General features: G+C 42.8%; 2 protein-coding genes across 3 annotated transcripts; one reads left to right on the forward strand and one right to left on the reverse strand.

The window, feature by feature from the left end:
* Nucleotides 1-2,431: 2,431 nt before the first annotated feature.
* On the forward strand, nt 2,432-9,865 carry tmem175 (transmembrane protein 175). Its single transcript, XM_027028969.3, has 10 exons — nt 2,432-2,879; nt 3,022-3,060; nt 3,665-3,762; nt 5,659-5,710; nt 5,817-5,852; nt 6,071-6,154; nt 6,244-6,408; nt 6,709-6,790; nt 6,925-7,060; nt 7,300-9,865. Exons 1-10 carry the CDS (start codon nt 2,685-2,687, stop codon nt 7,967-7,969), a joined length of 1,557 nt encoding a protein of 518 aa, XP_026884770.1. The 5' UTR covers nt 2,432-2,684; the 3' UTR covers nt 7,970-9,865.
* A 76-nt stretch (nt 9,866-9,941) lies between these two features.
* cds1 (CDP-diacylglycerol synthase (phosphatidate cytidylyltransferase) 1) lies at nt 9,942-27,836 on the reverse strand. 2 transcript variants are annotated; one of them, XM_081714138.1, is made up of 13 exons: nt 27,630-27,836; nt 20,183-20,331; nt 18,233-18,329; nt 17,793-17,890; nt 17,274-17,413; nt 16,563-16,621; nt 15,674-15,756; nt 15,385-15,472; nt 14,951-15,019; nt 14,713-14,865; nt 13,270-13,389; nt 13,071-13,174; nt 9,942-12,624 (listed from the first exon to the last, which is right to left on the reverse strand). In XM_081714138.1, the coding sequence occupies exons 2-13, from the start codon at nt 20,278-20,280 to the stop codon at nt 12,489-12,491; spliced, it is 1,245 nt and encodes a 414-aa protein (XP_081570264.1). In that variant the 5' UTR covers nt 20,281-20,331; nt 27,630-27,836; the 3' UTR covers nt 9,942-12,488. The 2 variants fall into 2 exon arrangements, with proteins under 2 accessions (XP_081570264.1, XP_026884784.2); XM_027028983.3 differs by lacking the exon at nt 27,630-27,836 and adding an exon at nt 27,121-27,623.
* Nucleotides 27,837-27,993: the final 157 nt, after the last annotated feature.

Genomic DNA, 27,993 nt, shown 5'->3' on the forward strand with positions numbered 1-27,993 from the left:
TTGTGGTATCTGGTGTTGCTAAATGAGATATATGAACGTTCTCAGTTGATGTTTTATTTCTGTTCCGCAGCTAAAGTATTGGTGTTTTTGTAGTCTACTGTATCAATGGCCTTAATATATTTACTATATCAATATCATAATGCCAGTACTGATTTCTGTGAGAGCCGTACAAGTTAAGGTAAAAATCCACGTGTCCTTTAAAGGAACATTTGGCACGTGACGTGCAGAAGTCTTTTTGCTGAGTGAGCGCAACAAAAAATAAGTCTGTTCTGCAATGACCAAAGGCATTTCCTAGATCAGCACTGTTTCTCAAACAGCGCGGTGAACAATCTGATCCGTGATCTACGCGGGCACGTTACGCCCTCGCGATTCAGCTGACCTTCGCCGTAAAGCATTTACGCGTAATAAAGCGGGAAGGGAGGGAGACCGGCGCCAGCAGCGGCGAAGAAACGGAGAGTAGCGGCGAGTGAGAGGAGGATTTCTCAACTACGTCCGCTAGTTTCCGGACGCGGACACTTGGCGAGCCATTATACATGCCACTGAAGCTAGAGACTCCAAGGACACGCCTGCGGGTCCAGCCTCATGCGTCACTCCTGTGACATGTTGCATATTATAGCCAAGGTGGTTACTGACTAGTTCACAGTAATTATTAGTAATTAATGATTAATATAGTTAAATAAGGGCTAAGGAACATCTTTGAAGTTTACTGGACATAGCGTACGTTCCTCGGCGTATTAGCGTTCCATCCCTCTTATTAAGACTAAGGGGCATATCCTAAACACATCCCATCTGCATAGTCTCTAGAGGGAGGTCAGAGGTGTTAACAGATTTCAAATCATTCTTTGAAGCAACAGGAAAGCTGGGTGGGTCATTGCTCAAGGAGCTGGCACGCAGCCTGTAGACCTGGCTGACCCATGGGAATGATTTTCTGTAATCCCTTCTTCATCAGTCTGCCACAAGAGCGGTGTCGGCTCTGCTCTCTGCAACCCAGCGCACAGATGAGGAACGATACGCCTTTTGCATATAATACCCACAGAGCTGGTGTTAGGAATTACAGCGGTCACGCACCATGAAATGGGACCCTTACTGCTTGTTAATGCTGCAAAGCATCAATATGCTCAGTAGACTGAATAAGGCACATTTGCTGACTGGCTTGAGAAAACAGTTCAATATCTTTAGATGCAGCTGCATAGAGCTGGTATTATGCAGTAATTCAGTTACAAGAAAGCACTGTACAGAAATGTTTATATTTTTAACCACATGAATCCCCAATAATATTAATGTAAAAAGTACAGCTCTAAGACTAGGTTTCCTTTTGTTCTTCTGGATATATGGATATCAACTCAATGCGTTGTTGACTGGTAGTCTTACCATTACAGCTTTGCAAGTAGATACATTAAATAATAAGTAAATACATTAGAAAGATTTTGTCATCAAATGTTTTGATTCTTCTTATCTTTCCTCTGTGAAATTGCATTGCAACCAAAATATACACTTGAAAGGAAGAAGGGTGTTCTATGCAGATCCACATGCATGCTCACAAGCATATGAAATAATTCATGCATAAATATATTGATATAAACATTATATTTGACATTAATTATACTTATACTGAATATGTCAAATCTTAAAAATGACCGAAGAGCATTAAATCTTTAAACAAATAATAAAATCCCAATATTGTTAATTTAATATTAAATCCCTACATGTGTGTGTAATATTTGTACATTGATAATGTAGATAATGTTACATGCTGGGCAACTGTTCTTTTTTTTTTAAATGTATATATTTAATGTGGATCGATCGACAAATATTGACACACACAGGCACACACCTTTTCACTCTTTCAGTTTCTCATTGGTGCGTGCTCTCTCTCTCGCTCACACACACACACACACACACACACACACACACACACAGACACAGGGAGAGAGAGAGAGAGTGTGTTCAGGATAACAGCTACAGTCCTACAGAGATCCACCCTGCAATTTGGACAGCCATATGCAATTTCTAGTTGTGACACACAACTGTCATCTATAGAAACCCCAAAACCACTCTCCACAATGTGGTCAAAGTGAGTCAGGGCAAATTCACCAGTCTTATTATGTACACCTTTTAGCCAAAGCTAAAAGCCCCAGTTCAACACTTATTAATAAGCACCATTTCACTGAAGTAGTCTGAGGTCATGTATTCGCACGCAACCCGTTCTAGCCTCGAGAAACCTTATGAAGCTGCTGCTTCACAGGTTCAATTAGGCAAGATTTCAGAATAAAGGAAAAGCACACCTCGCCCAATGGTTTGAATTCTCTTTTCTCGCAGTAATAGCGTCACGCCTTTGTTTTTCTGTTTTCTTAGCGCCCTCTGGTGACCTCTAAACAAGTGGCAGGATAGTAGGAAGCACGCGTGACCGTCACGTGTAATAACATTATGTCACTTCCTCTTGCCGGAGATTTTTTTTTTTTTAATTCTCTACACTCAAGCAATTTAAATTGGATTATATTCATGATTTGTGGGGTAAAATCTGCTGTACACGTCACTGGAATTAAAGTGTGCATAATTCTTGCAAGATGCGGTTCCTCGTCTCACTGTGCATACGCCTTCCGGTCCACTATTAAGTGTCATTCTCGCTTGCAAACACGTAGCCGACCCCTGGATGCGAACACCGTCTACCGCTAGCAAACGCGATGAATGATGAAAGCGAAATAACAGAGCACCACGACGACGAAGAAATGGAGAAGACAAACACGCCGAGAAACATTTCACATTCCTTTTCGGGGAGCGTCACGCCGTCCGAAAGGGGCGGCCACAGTAGTACGCAGTCTTCGCACCGTCTCCTAGCGTACAGTGATGCGCTCATCTCTATCATTGCCACTGTCATGGTAAGCCACATATCCACAAGCTCACCAAGTCAAAACATTGGGCCGACAGCAGTTTATTGTTCGACTTCGTCCACAGTAACCATGTCATGCGTCTCGTTTGAGGGGCTGCACTCTGATACGGGCCATGTGTTCTTCTTCACAGATATTACCTGTTGCCCATACAAAATTTCAAGACAATGAGGTAAGGTGTTTTACAGTGGCAGGTGGCTTTAAGTTCTACTGCATTTGAGAAAGATGCTCCTTTTCAGAATACTATTAAACACATTTTAGATCATTTCTATTAGAAATTGGACCATTCTTCAGTGCAATCCATGATTTTTTCGCCATGTGGACATCCAAAGATATTTCAGTGAATCCTTTTGACTTCCAGACATTATACTCTCCATATACTAAGAAAACTGAAGGCATTTTTCATGCATTATTCATCAGCCTTTTACACCCAGTACATGGTTATGTAATTTAGGTCTCTGGCTTTGGTTACAGCATTAAGTGTCACCTCTGTAGAACTCAGTAACACACACTATTATTTATTATTAATTTAGGTTATTATTAATTATTAATTTAGGTTGGTGGTTTTCCTCAACCATGACCTTTACCTTGCAGCCACTGTAACTTCTTCCTCATTCACCATTTCCATGTTTGGCAATCATTCTCCTTGACATAAAAGCCAAAAAACCCACTCATGTTCATATGACTCATGTATACACTAACAACTAGATGTCATTTGTCTGCCCTGTCAAAATTGAAGAAAAAAAACAAACAAACCTCATCGTTACTGTTCACAGGAACTGAAGGAGAGTATACAGATGCTCCTCACCACTAAGATTGCAGTGTACTTGATGACATTTGTGATTGTCACAGTTGCTTGGGCAGCCCACATAAGGTGAGGATGGCTGAAATGCTTGCGGGTAAAGCTCTAGTTTGTGTCTTCAGGCATCCACAGGGATATATACATATACATATGGATATTTACATATATGTAGGGATATTGCCCCTTCCTGATATCTTAACAATAAAAATAAGGGGGAAAAAATCCAAACGTACATGGCCCTGTGTGAAAAAGTGATTGCCCCTAAACCTAATAACTGGTTGGGCCACCCTTAGCAGCAACAATTGCAATTCAACGCTGTGGAGGAATTTTGGCCCACTCATCTTTGCAGAATTGTTGTAATTCGGCCACATTGGAGGATTTTCGAGCATGAACTGCCTTTTTAAGGTCATCCCACAGCATCTCAATCAGATTCAGGTCAGGACTTTGAATAGGCCACTCCAAAGTCTTTATTTTGTTTTTCTTAAGCCATTCAGAGGTGGACTTGCTGGTGTGTTTTGGATCATTGTCCTGCTGCAGAACCCAAGTGCGCTTCAGCTTGAGGTCACAAACAGATGGCTGGACATTCTCCTTCAGGATTTGGTTTTGGTTCTATTTAGCACAGCAAGCTCCTGAAGCAGCAAAACAGCCCCAGACCATCACACAACCACCACCATATTTTACTGTTGGTGTGATGTTCCTTTTCTGAAATGTGTTACTTTTACACCAGATGTAATGGGACATACACCTTCCAAAAAGTTCAACTTTTGTCTCTTCAGTCCACAGAGTATTTTCCCAAAAGTCTTGGGGATCATCAAGATATTTTCTGGCAAAACAGAGACAAGCCTTTATGTTCTTTTTGCTCAGCAGTGGTTTTCATCTTGGAACTCTGCCACGCAGGCCATTTTTGCTCAGTCTCTTTCTTATGGTGGAGTCATGAACACTGACCTTAACTGAAGCAAGTGGGGCCTACAGTTCTTTGGATGTTGTTGTGGGGTCTTTTGTGACCTCTTGGATGAGTCATCGCTGCGCTCTTGGGGTAATTTTGGTTGGCCGGCCACTCCTGGGAAGGTTCACCACTGTTCCATGTTTTTGCCATTTGTGGATAATGGCTCTCACTGTGGTTCGCTGGAGTCCCAAAGCTTTAGAAACGGCTTTATAACCTTTTCCAGACTGATAGATCTCAGTTACTTTGTATTTCATTTGTTCCTGAATTTCTTTGAATTGCAGTATGTTGTCTAGCTTTTGAGGATCTTTTGTTCTATTTCAGGTTGTCAGGCAGGTCCTATTTAAGTGATTTCTTGATTGAGAACAGGTGTGGCAGTAATCAGGCCTGGGTGTGGCTAGAGAAATTGATTTCAGCTTTCCAAAGATGTGATAAACCACCTTTATTTTATTTTTTAACAGAGGGGGCAATCACTTTTTCACACAGGGCCATGTAGGTTTGGATTTTTTTCCCTTTAATACCAAAAACCTTCATTTAAAAACTGCATTTTGTGTTTACGTGTGTTATCTTTGTCTAATATTTAAATGTGTTTGATGATCTGAAACAAGTGTGACAAACATGCACAAAAAAAAAAAAAAACAGGAAGGGGGCAAACACTTTCACACCACTGTATACATATACACAAGGATATTTACATATACACAGGGATATTTACATATTTGTAGGGATATATACATAGTGATATATACATAAACGAGGGGTATATATATATATAAACATGGGAATATTAACATACATATGGGTATTTACATATATGTAGGGATATATAAATATACGTAGAGATATACACATATACGGAGGGATATATGCATATACACAGGGATATATACATATATACAGTACGTATACGTAGGGATATATACATGTACAAAGGAATATGTACATACATGTAGGGATATTTTCAACTTTGTTTTTTGGCTATTTCTTTTTTCTTTTGATTCGTTCTCCACCCTTTCTGTTATCAGGTTGTTTCAAGTCATCGAACGTATTGACGACACCCTCGCACTTCTCAATCTGGTGCGTTCACATGTAGCCATTGATCATTTCATGTATCTCCTGTGCATGTTGGTATTTCTCACTTTTCATAAAGCCCATGTTCATAAAGCTTGTTTTTATACTTCAGGCTTGCATGATGCTGATTACATTTCTGCCGTACACGGTGAGTGATCCTCTTTTGTGGAAATAAGCGAATGAAACTTGTGAATGTCTTACCACTCCACGGTGTGGCATCTCTAATCGTTTTACCACACAGCTGCACACAGTATTTCTCACACACTGACCTGCAGATCTGACTCTTGGCAAATGGTGACAGGAAAAAAGCCGACCTTTCACACGGCGGCCTTTGGTGTCATTTGCGGTATGTTTTACACTCTGCAGTTCTCGCTGATGGCAACATTCCCAAACAACACCCTTGGAATTCTCCTCTTCTGTGCCTGCGTTATTGTGATAGGCCTCATCCAGGTAGGGAATCCAGACTCGGCTTTACGCCTTACACATCGTCTGCTGGATTAAAGGTTTAGATTCACAGAGACTCGCCCTCGTCTCCGCAGGCCGTTATCGTCCTGTATGGATTTAGCTGCCCTTTCCTCCTGAATGAACACATTCAGATGTCAGAGAATCGGGCCTATCACAGACGCCACATCCTCAAAGTCATTATGAGGGTCCCTGTAATGTGTTTCTTTGCCAGCATCTTTTCCTTCATCTTTTTCCAACTGGTTAGTGATACTTCCTTACTACACCTTATCACATCATTATAGCGTTATTCAATGTACAATGACGACCTTCTAGCCTAGGCAAAGTCCCTGTCATGTGAGTCAAGATGTCATAGATCTCAGGTTAAAAGTAGTGTATAGTGGAAAGTGTTTGTTTTGACATAGCCATACATTCATGTACAATACCACCATGGTTAGTTTAGGGTTCATTTATAATGAGACTGTAACAGTCACTGAGGGCAGTGTTATTATCTGAACATGTTCCTAAAATAATGTTCGGATTGTTTCCATTTCTTCCGACAGTCCTATATTCTGCTGGCCATTGTCATATTCATGCCCTATATTTCTCAGTCTTTGAAGTGGATTCGGAATAAAGCCATCGGCAGTAAGTACTATATTTCCTACAGGAGGTTTCATAGGTAATGAACCATGAGAGATCCTGGTCAAAGTGTTGAATTCTACTTTTCTTATATGTAAAGTGATTTCATATAAATCTGCTCTTCATCGGGCTTCCCTCAGGCCAGGAAGATGACACTCCAGACTCTATGCTGCTCTATACATACCACCCCAATGAACCACTGAGCAAAGAGCGCGTCGAGGCTTTCAGTGATGGCGTATACGCCATTGTAGCAACTCTTCTCATCTTAGATATATGGTATGTATCTCTATATAGTGATACACTCACTATATAGTGAGTCACTCTTATCCAGAGTGATAAACATTTTTATCAGTAGGACATGTTTATATGTGCTCCCTGGGATTCAAACCCATGACCGTGGTGATGTTAGCACCTGTTCATCCTATTCTATGTGGTGCTAATACTTGAGCAAAAACTATCTGCGAGTTAGATAAGCGCTTGCTAACGCCTGTAACTTCCCACTCCGCCGCCTCCAGCGAGGACAACGTGCCGGAGCCGTCACGGGTGAAGCGGGAGTTCGGCGACAGCCTGGTGGCGGCGCTCCGGGAGTATGGCCCTGAGTACCTGGCCTACTTTGGCTCCTTCGCCACCGTGGGCCTGCTCTGGTTCGTCCACCACTCGCTTTTCCTGCACGTGACACGCGCCACACGGCTCATGGGTCTCCTCAACACCTTTTCGCTGGCGTTCGTGGGCGGACTGCCACTGGCCTACCAGCTGACCCAAGAGTTCCCCCATGGCTCACGGAACGAGCTGGAGGCCATTCAGATCAGCTGCGTCATCGTCTTCTTCGCGGGCCTCTTCCAGCTGGCCATGTGGGTGACGGCGCTGTTCTCCGAGCGCGAGACGCTGCACCCGTATGTGCGCTATGGCGGCCGCGAGCATGCCTTTATGCTGGCCAAGCTGGCTCTGTACCCATGCGTGGCGCTCGTTACCTTCTTCTCCACCTGCCTGCTCAGCCGATTCAGCGCCTCCATCTTCCATGTGATGGAGATCGCCGTGCCCTTCGCCTTCCTGGCGCTGAGGCTGCTGGTACGGGTGGCGCTGGCCGTGCTCAGGTACCTGTTCTGCCCTGACAGGGCTGCCGCAGGAGACGCACTGGTGGAAGAGGAGGACTTGCGATTGCCCTTCAGTGATGTCGTCACCTAGTGGGCAGGAGGTTGGCGCTGGGGCCCGGGGCCCCGGCCCAGTCTCACAAAGGACCTGAGAATGCTGCCATGAATTCTTTTCTGGCAAAAAAAAAAAAAAATTGCGAATATTTCAAATCATTCTCAATCCAGGTCAGATAGCATAGCCATAATGTTTTTGTTTTCTTTTTTTTTATGAATTGCCAGAAAAATTGACATATGACTAATAATGTGACAAAATCTTAGCCTTTGTATATGCATCAATTGTAACTGACTTTCATGATTTTTGGAGTTTTAAAAAGTTATATTTATACAGCACTTTTGGAAAAAGGTTTACAAAGTGCTTTACAGAAGGACACCACAGAGATAAAATGAATCAAATAAGTTAAGATAAAACAGAAAACAAAATATAAAGCAAATAACAGTAAGGGAATTAAATTCAATTCAAATATAATTAAAAGGTAAAAAAAAAAAAAAGAAAATAAAGTGGATCCATAAAATAGTTTCTTAGTTATGACTGTTCCAAGTCCTGAAGAACTTAGACCTTCTTTGGACACAACTCCACTCTCTAAAACTGACATCTTAGAACTTTTACGCACTTGTCGTTATGGAGCAAGACTGCACTACACTTTGTGAATAAAGGCCCTGATACTGGACATAGAAACATAGAAGTATTATAGCAAAAAAGCTATTTTGTTGGGTCACATAGGAATGGAGTCATCGTAAAACCTATGACTGCTAAATCCAGCCTAGCCTTAACTGTTCCTACTGAATTTTAAAAAATGTTAAGCAGCGAGGTATTTCCGTCCACTATTGTGGTAAGGCTGTGCTGTAAAAAGGATCTAATCTAGAATTAAGCACTTTCTTCATACTTCTGATGTCAGTTTTAAATAATGTCCAAGGTAGCGAATTGTATGATGCAACTTCACCATATAATTGTCTCATTCATAGACTTTATCCATGGGTATAATTTGGATAAACATCATAGCCATAAACCAGGACCACAGCAGAGGGTCAATGCCTTCACACTGTAAATAGGCTCTAACTACTTGCAAATTCAACTAGTCTGGTTCCCGATATTTTGACTTTTACAATATGCTGCAACATGTTTTGACCTTATCTTCCTTAGATTAAATTAAATGTTAGTTTTTCCACATTCTTCTCACTCCAGTGACATTTTTAGTACAAAGTTATTAGGTATTCAATTTTAAATCATTTGGTGTAAACATTTTTTTTTCTAGGCACTCTCCTTACTCCAAAGAGCTGTAAACAATGACATTGAGTCATTTCTAACCATTTTTTATTTCCTCAGTATGAATTATACAAATTATTCTAAGAAAATTCCAAAATTGGCAGATTCAGATTGTTCCATTTCTCGCTGTCAGCACTGAGTACTTTTCACCGTTACCAACACTGAAGAACGCACACCGTCACTGTTGAAGAGCGCAGTGGCTAAACCCAACAACATACACCCATCTCTGATGTAACAAAAACATGCACTTCATGTGATACCACTGCAAGGCACCTTAGATCATTCAGCGATGCCCCCCTGCACATTACCCAAGACCCTGAACAGGCTTGCTACTGCCTCATCAGTTTCAGCTTAAGGCGTTGGTTGTTGAGCTTCCCTTAGTTATGACTGTTGTCCCTGTCACAGTGTTCCTAGTACCCCACCCCACCACCCATGTGCAGAGGCGTCGTAGTAGTGCATCCATCACGTCCCATTACTGTGGATAAGTCAAGGTCCTCGGCCCAGCCGAGCAATGGTCGCCGTTCCTCAAAACTCCAGCGTGCGCTCCGTTTGTCTGGCCTACTGACACATGAATGTATAAGGGACATCTAAAAACGTGCAAGATAAACCGACACACATGAACTTTATCCTTGAAATAATAAAGTTGGAAAGCTTCTGCTTGCTGAAGTATTTGTTTGTGGTTTTTGTGTTTGACTGACCCTGTGGACGAGCAGATGCAAAAAAAACAACAAGCAGAAGCATGTAAAGGGAAGAAATTTAGATTTTATTCACCTTCAACAGTAATAATAACAATAATGATAATATTCAGAGCAATAATAAAATTATCAAGTTCATACATTTTGTTTGACTGCTTTAAGTTGCCCCCAAAACAATTATTTGGTTTTTGTATTTTTGGTGAAATTCTGATTGTTATATATTCCCCATTTGAAACATATATAGTAATATTATAAAATCTGTAAATCATAGTCTTAAATAATTATTAAAAGGAAAGAACAATGAAACCCCAGTTTTTTTCTCTTATAATTAACTGAGCTGAACTCTGCTGTCCCACTGTTGAATGGGAAAAGCTTGTTCAGAATTACATCTCGCAGAATGTAATATGTGCAATACGTTATTTTAATAAAACAAGCATACAAACAACCAAAAAAACCCATTACAATTCTTGTAGCCGCACAACAGGCTCAGCTGCTAGCTTTTAAGCTGCAAACACCTGACTAAAACATTGTCTTTTTTTTTTTTTTGGTCTGACGGAATTAAATCTGTGAGACATGCAGCGTTCATACATGGTCACAAAAGGTCAAGGGCAAAGGGGAGTTTAGCCATGACACCAATGAGGTTTAAGGGGCTGGAGACATGACGGAACACGAAGGGGGAAGTGGGTAAACCACCTGCAGAGAGGAATGACCAGACACCGCCTGCCTCATCAGGACAGTGTCCGAATCGCCACGCAGCCACTCATTCAAGGTAAACACATCTGGTCCCAAACTCCACTAAGGCGAGATTTCTAGATTTCTAGGGCAAAGTTCACTGGACAGGATTAATTGAACAAGCCCAGTAACGGGTTTTTCCCCCCTCTTCACTCAAGACCATGAAATAGTGCTCAAATGGTAGTGAAAGGGTTTTGAACACATGTATGCTTACATGTCTATATTTTTCAGACGTCAGAACAATAGTGTATAATTGTTTAAAAATTAGTTAGTGGATATGTCAAAGGACTATTCCTTAAACAATAAAGTGCACAGCCTGTCAGACTTCGTACGTTTGATGTGAACTGTTTCTGTTAATGTTTAGGTGATATTAATTATGGGTGTTATTATAAAATAGGATTAACTTTTTTAAGCGTATTTTTGATGGGATATTCAGATCTGTTCCTGTAACGCAATAGTACTAGCAAATGAATTAACAAATTCATGTTCAAAGAGCTTCATACAGTATCTCCAAAAAAAAAACAAAAAAAAAAAAAACAAACAAACAAAAAAACCCCCTCAAAGCATGTGTGAACCTTAAAATGTCCTAAACACATTCTACCACAAGACGTTAGTGTGGCTGGTAAGACCTCAAGGGGACATTTTTAAGTTTCTTCCACCTTGTCTACCTACAGTGCAACTAAGATGGCTGGATGAGGTTACTGGAAGCACAGCAAGATTTCTGCCCCACTGAGTAGTCACTCCAAATCATTTTCCATTAAAAGTCTCTCACCTCAAGAAGCAATTAGTTCAGGTCTTATTTGCTACCCCTGCTCTCCTCCCCACAGAGATTTAATCATGCTAAATTTCTGGAAGTTAAACCTAGTTTGTTCACATATACCTCTAGAATGGATAGAATTGATTAAGTCACATAAGTGTACTAATATATATATATATATATATATATATATATATATATATATATAAATAAAATACTGTAAATCCTTTAGTATAATCTTTATACTATTTACATGAGAGATATGTACACACACACACACACACACACACACATACACACACCTACATCATCTAAATTCCATAGTTAATGAAGTCCATTGCTACTGATATTCTAGAATTCACAGACACACACACACACACACACACACACACACACACACACACACACACACACACACACACACACACACACACACACACACACACACACACACACACACACACACACACAATGAGAAAAGAGAAAATGGCTACTTTCATGATAACTATGAGTGCATTTCATTTTTGGGTGTTTTGCTTCATATGCTGCCAGTAAGGACATCACTGAGGAGTCACGGGTTACATGCTAATTTTGTGTAATAGCGTTTCACAAGCCAATGTCACAGCCTTACTGCAGACACAAAGTGGCCTATTTCTGTTCTGCTGACTAGAGGAGAAAAGAAAAGATGGAAAAAAACCACAAATGTATTCTAGAATGTTTCACGATCAGTGCAATGCACTCGCTGTGCATATTTCACACTTTCAGCCCTCTGACATTCACTTACCACATGCTTCTGTCTTTCGCTGTTTGTCAGAAGACGTGTTCTTGTATATGGTTCAAGGCAAAAAGAACCACACCTCCCTCATGTGGCCATGTGTGGTTGCTGCTCCATTTCTTTTTTTTTTTGTAGATCAACAAGCTGTTCATGCAGTGGAAGCATGAGGCAAAGTCTGCTGGTAAAGTCTTAATTCTGTTGTTGCAAAACTAGATATGCTGTAAAGGATGTTTTGAGGAGGGGGGCGGGGGGGGGTTGTGCGCTCACACTCATGTGTGAATATCTGAAGAGTTAAATGTTAACTGCTGTAGCGACTGGCTGCCTGTTCTCTCATTGAGCCTCCAGCACAGCAGGGGGCAGCATGCCCTTCTCTCGCAGGTGGTTGCGCAGTGTGTTGAAAATGCTGAGCTGCTGTTCAGGCTGCAGCGCCAGCAGCTGCTGTAACACCTTACTGGGGTTCGGCCCCCTGGAGGGACGGAGAATCAAGGAAACAACACTTATTCATACAAAAGGCCATCTTTTGGGTCATATTTAGTAGTAAAGAATTCACAGACATCCAAAATTGACAAGGCTACAAGCAAAATATGAACCTGTGGAGAGCGTAGCTACAGTGACCTCCTGGAGTGTTTTCAGGGGAAATCCAAACTGCCCTACATCTCGCACATATCCTGAACACCCTAGACGGGAGTTCTAATGGACAGAGCACTGGTACCTCAGTGGTACTGTGACTTGTAATCGGAAAGTTGCCAATTCAAGTCCCCACTACTGCCAAGTTGCCACTGTTGGAGCCCTAAGCAAGACCCTTAACCCTCAATTATTCACGATGTATTCAGTCAGAATTGCTTTGGATAAAAGTGTCAGCTAAATGAGATAAATGTAATGGAAGCCCTGGTGGCAGGTATGCATCCTTACCTGATAAAGCTCGCTATGTAAACATGAACAAACGTTGCCATCAGGTATTGACAGTCAAAGCGGTCCATGATCCCGCCGTGGCCTGGGATGGTGTCCGCAAAGTCCTGTAAAAATCAATGAGGTTGTCAGAGAGGAGCAAGCAGGCGACTGTCACAGAGCAACATCACTGCTGGAGGAGGAGAGCCACAGCCAGACTGACTTTGATCTTGAACGCTCTTTTGAAGCCGCTGGCGAAGAAGCCTCCGAACGGGCCGATCAGCGAGGCGAACGTGGAGAGGGCGATGCTGTGGATCTGAAATGGATACAGGTTCACCGTTTTCTGTGGGGGGGAAAAAGGGGTAGAAGTGGGGAAAAGGAGTTGAGTTCACGGGCACCTTTTTGGGTTTCCCAGGCCACATGGCACGAAATGCACAGGAAAACGTGCGTAAAGCTCTTCTCCTCTCCGTGACTCCGTGTCTCTACATGCTGGCCTGTTTACCTTGTCAAAGGTAAACAGAGCAGCCCAAACTCAGAGAGGATGTTCAGCTTCTGAGTGAGAAATCGAGCCTCCCGTTTATTGTAGTGATCTGTCCTCACTAATGTGAGTGAAGAAACATCATCCCAGACCAGAATTTGTAGTTTGTTGGTCACTTACTGCCGCAATTCAGAATGCGAGAGCAAATTCAATGGATGTCAGTGGATGACTTCTAGCTAAGAGGACACATTTCAAACTCTCTGCAGCCTGAAGGCCAGTGGAGTGTAATGGCATTTGCTTTGTGTAGGTTTTGATTGAGAAAGGCTGGAGGCTGTCCTCCACCCCACACATATCAGCTAAAAGGTAAAAGATAAAGCACTTATAAGGCCCAGTTTTCAGAAAGGTTTCCGTAGGGTGTCATCAGATTTTTTTCCTTTTATGACTGGCTCCTTGGGGATGAAATCCTGGTTTTGGTGGAGGGGACTCTGTTGGGGGGAGGACCCCAAACTGCCCTTTTTGTTCCATTTAACAAATGCTAGACTCATGATAGCATGTACTACCAAGTGACAAATATATGCAACAGTGGACCAGTCTACTGTCGTCAGTGTAAACGAGATTACAATTTTCATCAGAGGGCACTTTAATCAGTCACTGTCGTCCTTAGTATTATGACTTGACTGTGCACTTACAAGAGGTGTTCAAAAAAGTGGCTCTGGTATATGGTGCAGGTACTGTACACCATTAGTGATATGCTCTGATTACACTATAGCAATGAGTGTAAGGATCTATCCAACGATAGATGTGCAAAACCCTACAACCAATGTTGTATTTACTGATTGTAGGATACTGTTTATTACACTGATGTTGATTAACAAACTGTCATACTTATTGTTTATTGTACTTATCATTGTCTAAGATGGAGCTTATGTATTTTGTACTTCTAGGCATCAACATTGATCCCTGTATTTCTACACTATTCTAGTTCATTGGTATATTGGACTCTAACCTACTCTACTAAATGACAGTAAATGACAAAGCACTTTGTAAGTCGCTCTGTATCTGCTAAGTGCTGTAAATGTAAGTACTCGTTTTTGTTACTGCATCATTTATGTGCCTGTTCAGCAAGGATTCCTCCCCGCTGTGGGACATTCGTTTCTATAGTTACCGGACACCCATCCACTGCCTTACCCATCTGAGAAGGTTCTGAGCTGTGGCCGGCAGCGTGTACTCCTGCATCACAAACAGGTCCGAGGGCTCGCACTCTACGGTGAAGCGGTTCGTCTCGCTGTTGTACTCCACCGGACACACAAAGTACTGGTACTGGGAGAGCAGGTAGGCGAACTGCATAGGGAAGAAATGGGGGTTAGGGCCAGGAGCCCTCCGGAGGGGTGTGCTCGGCACGCTCTGAGGCCGGCGGGAGGCTTACGAGGAAACTGAAGACCACCGTGGAGAAGAAGCCACCGATGAAGCCTTCCCAGGTCTTCTTAGGAGAGAGCTGAGAGGAAATGCAACGGCCTGATTAGAGCATCTAAATCCACTACAGTGCTTTAAGGAACCATCCAAACGCATCAAGTCCAGTCTTCAAAAAATTACAGCATATCATTGATTACAATTAGTATACATGATCAATTATTATAACTGATTATAATTAAATTTAACATTCCAAAAATGATGCTATTTGATCACCACCTTCAGATCTACACACCAGGATATACTGCAGCATTTTTCATTTTTACAACCCTAATGTAAATGTAAACTATCCAAACAATGTAAACTTTAATCCTTTTCCCCCCCCACAAACTTTCTATAAAGCACAAAACTTGCAAAAGAACACAAAATCTTAACTCGAGTCAGTTTTACCTTAATCAGAGGAGTTCTTCCAAAGAAGAAGCCAAACAGGTAAGCCATGATGTCATTACAGATGACCGTTGATATTGGCACAATGAACCTGCACATGAATGAGCATTGGACAGGAAAGAGAAGGAGGAATATGTACCATTGTGGGTGGGATAACGGGAATTTGCCAGCGGAATAAGTGAGAAACAGTCCTAAATATTCTGCCATTCACATTGATGAAGCTTTTATGAAAACAAGCATTTTAAGGTGGGAGTAGTCAGCAGCCCTAGGTTTGGGTGTGAGCCCTGCTTACCAGATCATCCCTTCAAAAAGGTTCTGAATAACCAGGTGAGACTGGGTTACCACAATCAACAGGGTCACATGGGTCCAGGCAAACTAGAAAGGCAAACACACGTGCGCGAATACGTACACATACACACAGGCACAGACATATTTAATGGAACAGTAAGGATAATATGCAGCCAATAAAAACATTGCTAACTAACCAATTACCTCTCAGCATTTAACCATTTAAACACCCAGTAAAGTGTTGAAATCCCTGATTTAGTTCAGTGCGAAAAGGGCTAGCAAACCCGGGCCAACTGTATAACTGCTTTCACTAACTGGTTCACACTGTGTGTCAACTGGGCTTAACATCACATATAGTATACTGCTTAGACACTACTGCACAGTCATGACTGAGAGAAGTCAGACGCTTGTGTGTGGTCATTAACAGCGCATGTGACTGATCCTAAACATCTGTTGACATTAAGGCAGATGTTTCAAAAGTACCATTACTTGAACGCGCTTCATAACCCCTGAGAGATCAAAGGATAAAAGTGAAAAATGGCGATGCTCTATAAAACGATGACAGAACTGAGCTGGCTATAACATTAGCAGTAAGCCACCTGAGGTAATGACCTCTGCCAAGAGGTTACGCCACACCTTCAAAACACATCACTTTTTTGCCAAAATATTGGTCAACCTAAATAAAAAAACTCCTGTGTTGGTGAATAATAATAATAATAATAATAATAATAATAATAATAATAATACACCATTGGTGCTGTTCTTCATGTGTTGGATGCTGTCATGAATTTATAATATACAGTGTGGCTTTTAAAATATCCCATTTGAAGTACCACGCTGAGTGAGGAGTGAGTGTTGAGTGAGTGCTTGCACACGGTATCGTGGGTACAAACCATATAAAACTGCAGGCGGTAATGTTTCTTCACCAGGCTCAGAACAAACATGCAGAACCCTGTAAAAGGCAAACAACATGCGGTCAGTTTTACAAAAACAAAGAAATAAAAATACACAATCAAAACACATAAAGGAGGAAAAATAACCAATCCATTTTACAGTTTTAGGAATAATGATGACGACTTATGAGAGTCAGAGTTTTTGAAACTATTTTAAAAGTCCAGTGGAGGGGAAGTATGAAATGACAAATTGCTCTTGGTGCCAAGTCTGACCACACAGCTGTGAGGGGAAGCAGAGTGAAATGCTGCACATTCTCCCCATCGCCATGCTAACTCAGACATCAGCACTGAATAATGCACAGTTAGAAATGTACAGTCACAGGTAAGAGCCCCCCAGTAACATGTAATGGAGCCCAAGGCCTATGAAGGAGGATCACGCCACTGTGTGAAAAGGCTCACGCCATGTTTGGACTATTTTGCTGTATCATGCTCACTCTAATAACCGCACATATCATGCTCTGAGCACTTGGGAGGTGGGAAGATAGCAAGCGTCACATGACCCCACCCAAGAAATCAGCCAAGACGCCTTTGATACCACTTGAATCACAGAGCCGGGGAGCATTCAAACAGCCCACGGTCAGGCTCTTGCTATGGGGGCCTATAGTGTTCAAATCCCTCACTGTTCAAATCCCTCACTGCCGCCAAGCTCACCTGCCAGGTAGAGTGTGAAAGAAATGAAACGATGATAACGCACGAGGAACTGCAAGGGTTCTTCCCTCCGGACCAGCGCGCCGAAGTAGTCGGCCACTGTCTCACCGTAGAAGAAGTAGTTCACGCAAATCAAGAAGTACCTGAAATGGAGGTGGACGTTTTTGGGTCAGAAGTCTGCTCATATACTGCTCATATACTAATAGGCAGGAATAATCTTTGAATGCCGCCCACCCCCCCCCATGTTATTCTTTGGAACACCCCCATAATCCATAATGCTGCTGTTTAGATGCACCCACTTGGGTGTACTTTACACACAGCTCCAACTTGGACTTGTACTTTGCTCAAGTCCGGGTAATCGCTAGTCTATCTGTGAGCAGAGGTGAACTGCGGAGGAGAGGGAAGAGGCGAGTTCGCGTTTGTGTTTGACAGGCCAGGCATGAAAAGTTGCTGACAGATCGAGGCAGAGAGACAGAAACCAGATCTGATCCTATGCACCGGAGCACGCGTACTCATACTCACCAGCTGAGTGTCCTGAACCACGGCAGCTCATAGGAATGGTACACCCTGTAGCCGATGGTTATTATCTCCTGGAAACACTTTATTTGAATGCTCATTACCTAAAGATATAGAAATCCCATAAGTAATGGATCTGAGTACAGTTATTCATCAGTCTGCGGCATAGTACAGCTTTTACTCAACAGTAGGAAAACAAATGTATTAAACCATCCTGCTGAATCACGAACACCCTCAAGGAACCTGTTGAAACTAAATTACACATCTATTACCTAGAACCCTCACAAATGCTGAGCAGGTGACATATGGCACTGCAGAACCAGGGTCACTGGAGGACAACAGTCCTGCTATAACAGTGCTCGGTGTGGAGGTCAGTGGTAACTGCCTGTGTGTTGTCTTGCACGTTTACAACCACAACAGGAGATAAGAAGTGAAGGCGTACTCACGACAAATATAAGCATGAGTGGTCCCAAATAGATGATGAGGAAGAACCCCGTGATCATGGTCAGGGACAAAATTCCTCGTATCCACCAGTTCTTCCATCTGCGTGAATAAACGAGTCACCACAAAGAACAAATGTATCAGTCACAGACCACTTTCCACCCCTGCAGCGCAGGACCTTTTGCAAGGACAAACCACGTTCAACACTTTAGCAAACCTCTATGGGCCATTAAGGAGCTGAATCGGGTATTAGCAGGGCAGAAGTGGGAAATGCTGGTGTATATGAAGGAGCACACACACACACACACACACACACACACACACACACACACACACATATATATATAGCAGTTTAAAAGAGCTTAAATGGATATGTCCTATGGTTCTCGCCTTGTGTGTTATTGTCAACAGGAGAGACTGTAATAGCAGGTGGGGGGGGGGGGCTAATACTGAGCAGATAGTTAGGTTCAAATAATTTAAAAAAACTAAAAGATACAGAGGTGTTTCGTGCCTGAGGCTAAACACAGCCAGTGACGAGGCTATGGGTTGTCTAAAGTTGCCTGTTTTCTTCCTAAATTGACAACTCAGTTCCTGGAAAAGAATTAGGAAACCAAAACTAGGGGCCAAAATATTTTGCAGCGGACGCATTCCGGAAATCTGAGTGGCTGTGTTGTGTCCACTGCCACTGTACAAGAGCATGACTCTGCACAAAGAGACCAATGAGGAATGAAATGGGGACAAATGGAGTTTTTAAACACTCGGCTTGCGTTCAAAAGGGCCTACTAGGGACTTACGAAACCCCAGAGGATCCAAACAACCATAAATTGAGGCATTTCAAGTAAATTACAAAACAGTCCTATTAACAGACTGTGATGTGACCTGCAAATCAGTTTTGGACCATAAAGGAAGGTCAGTGCAAAAAATACCACTCTGCTGATTTCTGGGAATGTGGGGGTGCGAATGTGGCACACAGTCCCCTACTGCAGGAGCTCAAGTCGTTCCTCATGTACGAGAGCATTCATAAACCCAACAAAGGGCCTCCATAAAGATATGAGCTCTTGGTTTGCGCTACTGGGCGGTGCCATAAACCAAACTGGTGCTACAATTCAACCAGAGAACCACGGCGTGCGTGGGGGGAAGGTGTCAGTGGAGAGTGAGAGGAGGGGAAGGGGATGGAGAAGGGGAGAGAGAGTCAGAATGAGTCAGAATGGGGGAGGAGGATCGGGTGCATCTATTCAGGAGCGCCTAGCGTGACTCAGTGTCCTTTCATGTGCGGAGGAGGGGAGGGAGGGGATTTATAGAGAGAAGTGGCTACGGCCAATCCGAGACCAGGAAGGCTGGCCCACATTAGGGCAGCCTCTAAGTGGGCATATGCGTTAGTCTGCTCTGAGCTCTGATGGCCTATTGGCTCACCCCGTCACCCTCACCTGCCAATCAAATACCAGCTCTACATACACAGTAACGTAAATCGCACATTTAAAAAAAACAAAACAAAACAAAATAAAAAACTAGTATCTTACGAAACCAGCACTGCTGCTGCTATTTGCAAGTGCTTACTGCGCATTACAGGCACTGGGGTTGTTAGTCACTCTGCGACTTGCTCAGCCATTTGACATTTCCCTGCTTATAAACCATGAAAACAGGAAAACACAGTCAGGGAGGAATCTCACTAAAACTACTCCCAAGAATCTTAACTTCATACAACTTCCCAATCACTTCCTCCTGTGGACAAAAGATTGAACTTTTACTGACAGTGTTGTGACTTTTGTAGCCAAACTTGTTCATGCACAGCACAGTTCTTGGAAAATGAAGACTACGACACAACACTGCAGTGGGGGGTTGGCAGCCACACCTTTATGGTTCACACAGTCTGAAAGGTTTTAATATCGCATGGCCAGGGTGATACAGACCCGGTGTCACCCCTCCCCCACACACCCCCTCGGTGTGATGCCTACCTGGAGGACAGGCCCTCTAGGGCCCTGTTGAGACACTGCGGAGTGTTGCCGTCTCCTGGCGGCATGTCAGGGGTGTGTGCCTTGCATTCGCCCTCCATGTCTGCTTCTCCTTCGCCATGGAGCCCCAGTCGGTCCTGTCCATCTGCCTCCTGTGGAGACCACACACATGAGTGCGCATATGCACAGAGCAGATATAGCTGTGTGGTACACAAGCACGTAAACTGTGGCGAGTCTTAATACAAACTATTGTCACTTTCTGCCGAGGGGAGAATACAAATTTAAATCTACACCGCCGTTGAGGGCATGAATGAAAATCTCAGCAAGGCACGATTTGTCTGCCTGTGGTTGGGTGGAGGCCAGAGGAATGAAGCCAGACTGGTTGAGGACAGTGGAGGGTAAAGGTCATGCAAATGCAGGCCTGCGAGAGAGTGCCGCACCTGCGCGGGCAGGGTACAGTAGTGCTTGGTCTTTTATGCCTCTGTGCGTGTGAGAGATTCAGGGGGGTGGACTGCAGAGAGGTTGCCTGCTTCAGTTTCACTCTCTACATGGCAAATGACCGCACGGCAGCAAGGTGAAGAACAGAACAGCAGGCAGTGGACAGCGCAAGCCCAGAGGAGGAGAGCGCGGCCAGCAGCCACTACGCTGGGTGGAGGAGCTCTGGGTGGAGGAGCTCTGGGTGGCGTGTCATCCGAGGAGAGTGCTGACTAATCCACTCGGAAGACGTGTGTGGGAGGGTGCAATTTCAGATCTGACTGAAACAAAAGCATGAGGCACGAAGCCACGACTGGGGAAGCTGGGTAACAGGAGACTGCTGACTGACACGGCCACTCCATACAGAAGCAGGCCTGCGTACTGTAGCTATGCAGGGCCATGTCTTATTCCTAATCCCTCAACATCAAGGTGAGAATGTGGATTATTTACTTTTTGAAGGCATGTTACCACTATGGGTTCACAAAGCACCGTGTTAATTACTACAAATACCAAACTAATAAAAACAAATAAACAAAATAACCACAGAAAAAGCTTTCAGGCAGCTTTAGGGCATTATTCTTCATAGAGTCCTAGCTGAACACTCAAGAGGACCTTCCCTGCTTTGCCCAACGTGTCCCACAAAGCATGCATCATAAATCACAGGCTTCACAGCCAGTCCGGGATATGCCCTGATAAGTCAACACTAACTCGTTTTAACAGCCTGCAATGGGACATGTCTTAGTAGGAACTTCAAGGGATAGGAAGCGTTTTCTTTTCTGTCTGTAGGACCACCGTTATATCACATCACAAGACGAAAGCTCCATATGCAAGAATGAAAGAATTAACAGGGCAAATTTTTCTGCCTAATGCAAGACTGTAATAGTTATGTGCACCAATATAAAGCCCTGAGTTGTTTTTAAAGGAGAGAACAATCAATAAACAAGCAATAAATGAGAGTTTCTGAGTCATAACTGGACTTGCCTCCTTGCTCATGGTCTTGACCCTTTATTTCAGCCATGACGTCGAGAAACTGTGTCATTTTGAGAACAGGATGACTGACACCCGCTAACGAAACAGTAAAGACTTTCAAAACTCCTATTTTTGCTAACCGTCCCCGCTGGGAACAAATTGTCCACTCGCACTCGAGAAGCGTCTGCTTGCTTCTCAGATTTATTACTGCCCCTTCTGTGAACTCTTCAATGAAAGCCAAGCTAAATAATATGAGCAGAAGTGAAACAAGATTTTTTTAAAAAATCTATCTAAAATTAGTAACTCAGCTAAGGACTTTGGTCCATGAATCCAATTAGCCATCGTTAGGAGGTAATTGGGAGCGAGATCAGCAGAGTCTAGGGGTCACTCGAGTCTGAAGTGTCATATTAATGCTTGTAAGAGAACCCCTTTCTCTTAACTTTTTAATGAGGAGACTAACGCCTACAGACAGCGTTGGTGGAAATGTACCGAGCCTGGCTTCTGTGCACCCTAAAAATGCCGCTGTGCGTTTTGTGCCTGTGGCATTTAGGCAGATTCTGCTGAGCATTTAAGAGGATGGGGAATCCTATGCAGGAACCGGCTCACTATCTCACTTCTGCACTTCTTTGGAACAGTACATTTAAGACGAGAACACTAACGCTAACGCTAACACACACACACACACACACACACACACGTCAGCACATGAGAAAGCATTGCTAAGACAACATCTACTGAAATGGCACTCAGACTTCCACTTTCTCACAGAGCCACAGAGTTGTCACCTACCTTTGCGCAAGGCACACAACAAACAAAGCTGCTAAGCAGACCAGCGCGCCCGAGTCGAGGCTAATGCCTAATCAGAAGGGTCGTCCGGGCCAGCGGTCGTGAGCTGAGGCTAATGCCCAGTCATAAGGGTCATCTGGGCCAGCGGGTGCAAGCTGAGGCTAACCCCAGGCCTGGCTGCAGGCGTGTTGCAGCCAGGCTGTGATGGTGATGGTGGGCTAGTGGAGCCCAAAGGAGATCTTTTCATGGGTTCTAAAATCCCCAGAGGTTCTCATGCGCACAGACACCGAGGCATCCGAACGAGAGAGGTGCCGGCTACTTGCTCGCTCGCTGATAGCGGCCTCCGGCACGGTCCGTGCTTGCACCTGCCCCGGCCGCGCTTTAGCAAGCCAGCAGAGGCGAATGCAAAGCTCCAGAGCCGCAATGAGCTTCAGTGTGATCCAGTAGGCGATTGACAGCTTAGCCTGGTTTTCACTGCTTCTTTTGTTACTTTACAGAGGTGTCAGCATAAAAACCCCAGCAATGACCGAACAAAACTACACAGGCTGATTAGGAAAACCTGTACGCAAAAATTGCAAAATGCACCAGTCTACAGCTAGCCAGGACAGAAGCTGAGGCAGAAGACTTTACAGAACAGGAAAACATGCACCCCGTATCGCCAGGTTGGTCACGGATAAAGCAATGAGCCGATGAACTGTAAAGTCCAGTTGCTTATGTTACAGTCATGGACAGAATACTCAGCTCTCATTGTCCTCACAGTCACTCAGCAAACAAAAAGTCATAGTACTCTTAACTGCTTGCAGATCAGGACACTACTGAGTCACCACAACTTGCCAAGCCTGCACTTTGTCTGCTGTGTCCTCTAGTAACGGGTGTGTGCTGACATAAGGGCTGGTGTGACCTGTTTGTTGTTGTCTGGTGTGACCCGTTTATTGTCTGGTGTGACCTGACAAGACAACAAGCTAAGCCAATGAGAGTAGAGCAGGATGCCAAGTAAGAAAACCGCATCCTAGTAGGGCACTACCTAGGGAATAAACTCTCCATGCTCATGTATGGCGTAGCACGCTATATTCTAGATCCGCCAGTGACATCTAACACTGAGTGTGCATGGTAGCTGAGGCGTGAGCAGAGAGGAGAGGCCAGCATGCTATACTCAGGCCGGAGGGCCAGTCACGGGGATGGCAGAATCAAAGCAGCCATGTTAAAAGAGGCAACCACCTTTACCAATTACTCATTCATAACTGAATGATTTGATTTACCCAGTTTATAACCAATCTGTCACTATCTGACACTTGCTGTTGCTATCCAACAATGAGCATTGAGGCACAATTTCAATTGACTGGATTAAAAGAAATTCTAAAATATCATATAAAACTATATCTGGCTGTTTGTATGTGCTACTGCGCAAACGTTTGTAAAGATTTACTTTTTTTTGCATATATTTGTTTTGATTGAAGGTACACATGGGAAGTAGTGCTATAAAAATAGAAGGCTAAATGTGTCAAATGTAAATCAACAGCATTGTTACAATTGAGTTCTGAATTTCATAAATGTAATTGATTGTCATTTATATTCTATATGGAATTACATAAAAATCCATTCTAGAATTAAAATATGAAGAAATAATATACTTGTTACTGTCTAAAGCTGAAAAAATGACTGTCCAAACATAGAATTTCAGAAGATATTACCATTTTCAGAAGACATTACCAATGTTTACAGAAATTCCACATTAAGGGTTGCCTACATGAGGCATTAATAACTGAGTTTGGCTAGCTATAAGAAAATATCGCAAGTTTATTTATTAACACAATGAGCATGATGTTTCAGAAAATATTAGTCTACTTTTGGAGAAACTCCATCTTAAACATCGCCTTTATGTCTTAATTACAGGCATCAATGACTGCATTTGGGTGCTGCAGTCAGGAAATTTCCCATAGTTTCAAAACACAAGAAACATAATTAGGTTTAACATAATTAGATTTCTGAACATAATTAGGTTGATGATGCAGATCTCTGCCTGTCCTCACACTAAAGATATTAAAATGGAATTAACAGAAATTCCACTAAGTTTTTAATTTATGGTTATAATCACAGGTACAGTATTGTTACCATATTTAATTTCAGAAAATATTACTCTTATTGTGGAGAAATTCCATGTTAAATGTTGCATTTATGACTTTAAGACTTGCGTCAGCGAGTGACTTTGGGAGGCTGTAGTTATGAATTTCCCTTGGTCTCAGAATCAGAATCAATAATTTGGCCAAGTACATTTTCATATCGAAGGAATTTGACATGGTGAACTGATGTGTGTCAGTCAAAATACAACAGAGAAGATGTATACAGTAGATAAGTAAATACACTAGATAAATAAAATGACAATATGCAAATAAAAAAAGAATACTGAAAACTTTGCCCAGAGAAGAGCTCACAGGCTAAAATAATTAGCTTTTTGGGTTAGAGAAACTCTGTTTTCACACTTAATTACAAACAAAACTCCAGAAGTTATTCCTTGAGACTCCAGAGTAGATTCCTTGAGACTTGAGGGATAACTTTCATTGGTCACAGTGAAGGTGCTGCTCTGCTACTCATAAAACTTTTTCAGCACAAGGTTCTGCACAAACTGGCAGGGCTTGACTGGAGTGGGTGAGGCACTTATTCAGCCACACCACAGACCCGTTACAAACGGCTCTGCTCTTTGGAGTCCGCTGCCCCTGCGATGGCAGACCAACCAAAGATCTGTGGTGCTGCAGTATCACGTTGTTTAGGCAGGATTCTAACATAGAGGCGTTTAATATTCATTCCACCGATGGAAGCCTTGCTCTCTTACTGAGCAGCATAACTACTACAACAGCACATCATCAGTAGAGTGAAACTATCCTGTCTCATAACGGTCTAAACAAAGCTCACATTCTGCTACTGGTTGTACAATCTAATTCTTGATTTCTGCTTCATTATGATAGGAAACGCTGACAATGACGGATCAAAAAGCTACAGATCGCCTGGTTTGTAATAAAGCCATAATGTCATAATTTAAGATACTGTCTACTTTTGGAGACATTGTATGTTTTTTTTCTGATATTAAGTTTGGTGACAGTCCAAATGCTCCATCTTGTCATGCTCATCATGTTCAGAAACAATAGGAAATGTCCTAACTGAAGCCATCCAGATTCAATCCTTGATTCTTGTAATGTAACAAAGGCAAACTTTATAGTTGAATTTCTTTAAAATAATATAGCAATATCTTCTGAAATTTAATTTGGGGGAGGTCAAATTCCTGATCCACCCTGTCATGTTCATTATTTTTGGTAATTTCATAAATGCACTGACCCACAAGCAGTTTCAAATATACCTATAATACATTGTGTACACATTATTAAACACACATAACTATGTACACATTATTAAACTTCCTCTACCACACAATTTGTAGAATACAGTTCTAAGAGATTTTTAATTCAAATTCTAACGGTTAAACACAATTTAATTAATTCTTCAGAATTGAATTCTAGAAAAATTAATGCAATTATAATTACCTACAAAATATAAATGACATATCTACGTTACATTTCTGAAATCCGTACAGACCTTAACTGCAACACCGGTTCTACTGCTGATTTACGGTGACATTTCTCACGCACCTTCTTTCGAAACAAATGCAAAAAATGAAGAAAAAACATGCACAGTAGCACAAAGTAAATTTTGCGTGGCTGTTGATATGTTATAATTTCTATTAACCCAATAAATTGTGCGTAAACAGGCTACTTTATTTTGGTTCGGAGATACAGTAACTACTCAGGGTAGAAATGAAGTAGAAAGAAGCCTGTCAGTATTTCAGGGTCAGAAACCCTGAAAGAAAGTTATCTTAGCCCATGTCACACACAGCTAAAACACTCATATTAAACGGGATATAACGTAGTCAGCTTGCAAGCTACTTTGACATTTTACTCAGATAGCGTTACTCAAAATCACGCTAAACTTTACCAACTTAATGGCTATTATGGAATAGCTAGCCAGCACCTTCCTCCTAACTTTAAATGGTCAGTACGGACAGAAAAATCAATTATTCAGTATAGTTATCTAACGAAAACTCCAGTGATGAGTCCGTAGAGCTAATGTAAGCTAACGTTACTAGCTACATCGGTTCATCTGGTTTAATGACAGCTCATTAGCTAACTAGCTTACCGCTAGCTACCTTCCTTGCGTTTGACTTGTGCTACGGAAATTCAGGCTAGCAGGTCAGTTTAACTGACTTGTTCTCTTAGCTAGGAAATATCTAAGTTATTAACGCTTCACTAGCTACTAAGCTTAGCTAGCGTTAGTATCAGCAGCAGATAGCCATCTTAACTTCTTAGGTATAGCTAATTTTGGTGACAAAAATCAACACCAGCCAGCTAGCTGGCGAATGATTAACTAAGTAACTAATGATGCGTGGGACTCTGGAATAGGTAAAAACAGCTAGTGGCGGTCAAACACTTGCAAAAGAATTGCTGGCTGGCTAACCAACTCCATCTCCAGTAAGTTTATTAATGTGTTTGATGAATGTGAACATCCGAGAGCCACATAGCTGCTATAAAAACAAGCTAGCTGGCTAATGCACAGTAAGTGGGCGACTGTACAGCCATGGGCTTGCCGAGCCTACTTAGCCAGCCAGCTAAATGCCGAGCTAGATGTAAAAGCTCACTAATACAGACTCGGCTAACGTGAGTTACCTTATCACTGATGTTTTCTGTACTGTTAGGGTCCCCGCCTCCTGCTCCTCGCTTTCTCAGCTCCGTCATTTCGTTGGTATTTTTTTAAACGCACAAACACATAGGCAATGTTAGATATCCGTAGGAATAAAAGGGCTTGAAACAAATGTCAGCGCTCGTAATCCGTTTCATATAACCTTCAGCGACCATCGAGGTGCCGAAGGACTCCTCGATGTGTTGGCGAGCCTCTCCTCGCCCGTCGTGTGTTTGTTTATATCCGCAGTCAGTTGGTGTGTTGCTGCGGCGGGTGAGCAGCCTGTCGCCTCTCCCCGCCAGAACCGCGCGCACTGCTCCGCTCTGCGGCGACCGTCGCGACCGACCGACCTCACACGCGCGTCATACGATTTCGGTATTTCTGGTTTAACTTTGGTTTCGGGATTTCTAGTTTAACTTGTTTTACTGCTAATCGACAGCAAAGTGTTTTAAACGGTTTCCCAGACCGACGGGTTTTTTTTTTTAAAGATGCGTACATTAATGGTGCACTCAAAGCGCTCTTCTGTTCTGATGATTCATTTCCAGTCCCATTATCTGTTTCACGGAGAGCTGGTGCATCCAAGCGGCAGCTGTTCGACTGGTCATTTGGCCGTAGCTGTCATTACGTTACTATACTGCAAAATCCCCAGATCGCTTCAGCCCGGTGCCACTAGGGCTCGTCGACACACACTTACGTCTGTCCCGAAGGCCACCGAGTCGGGTAATAGGCCATCTACAGGCCTTTATTACTTAGTGCAGACGCATAAGGGTCTGCAACAAAGCATTGCGGTGTACTGGTCTCCGAGGACTATTTTGAAAAACACTGATAAGATGTCACAAGTACATTTTTCTTTAGCCTTT

Source organism: Electrophorus electricus, chromosome 5, assembly GCF_041902795.1.
Source record: "Electrophorus electricus isolate QZ-2024a chromosome 5, ASM4190279v1, whole genome shotgun sequence".
NCBI classification, from domain to species: Eukaryota; Metazoa; Chordata; class Actinopteri; order Gymnotiformes; family Gymnotidae; genus Electrophorus; species Electrophorus electricus.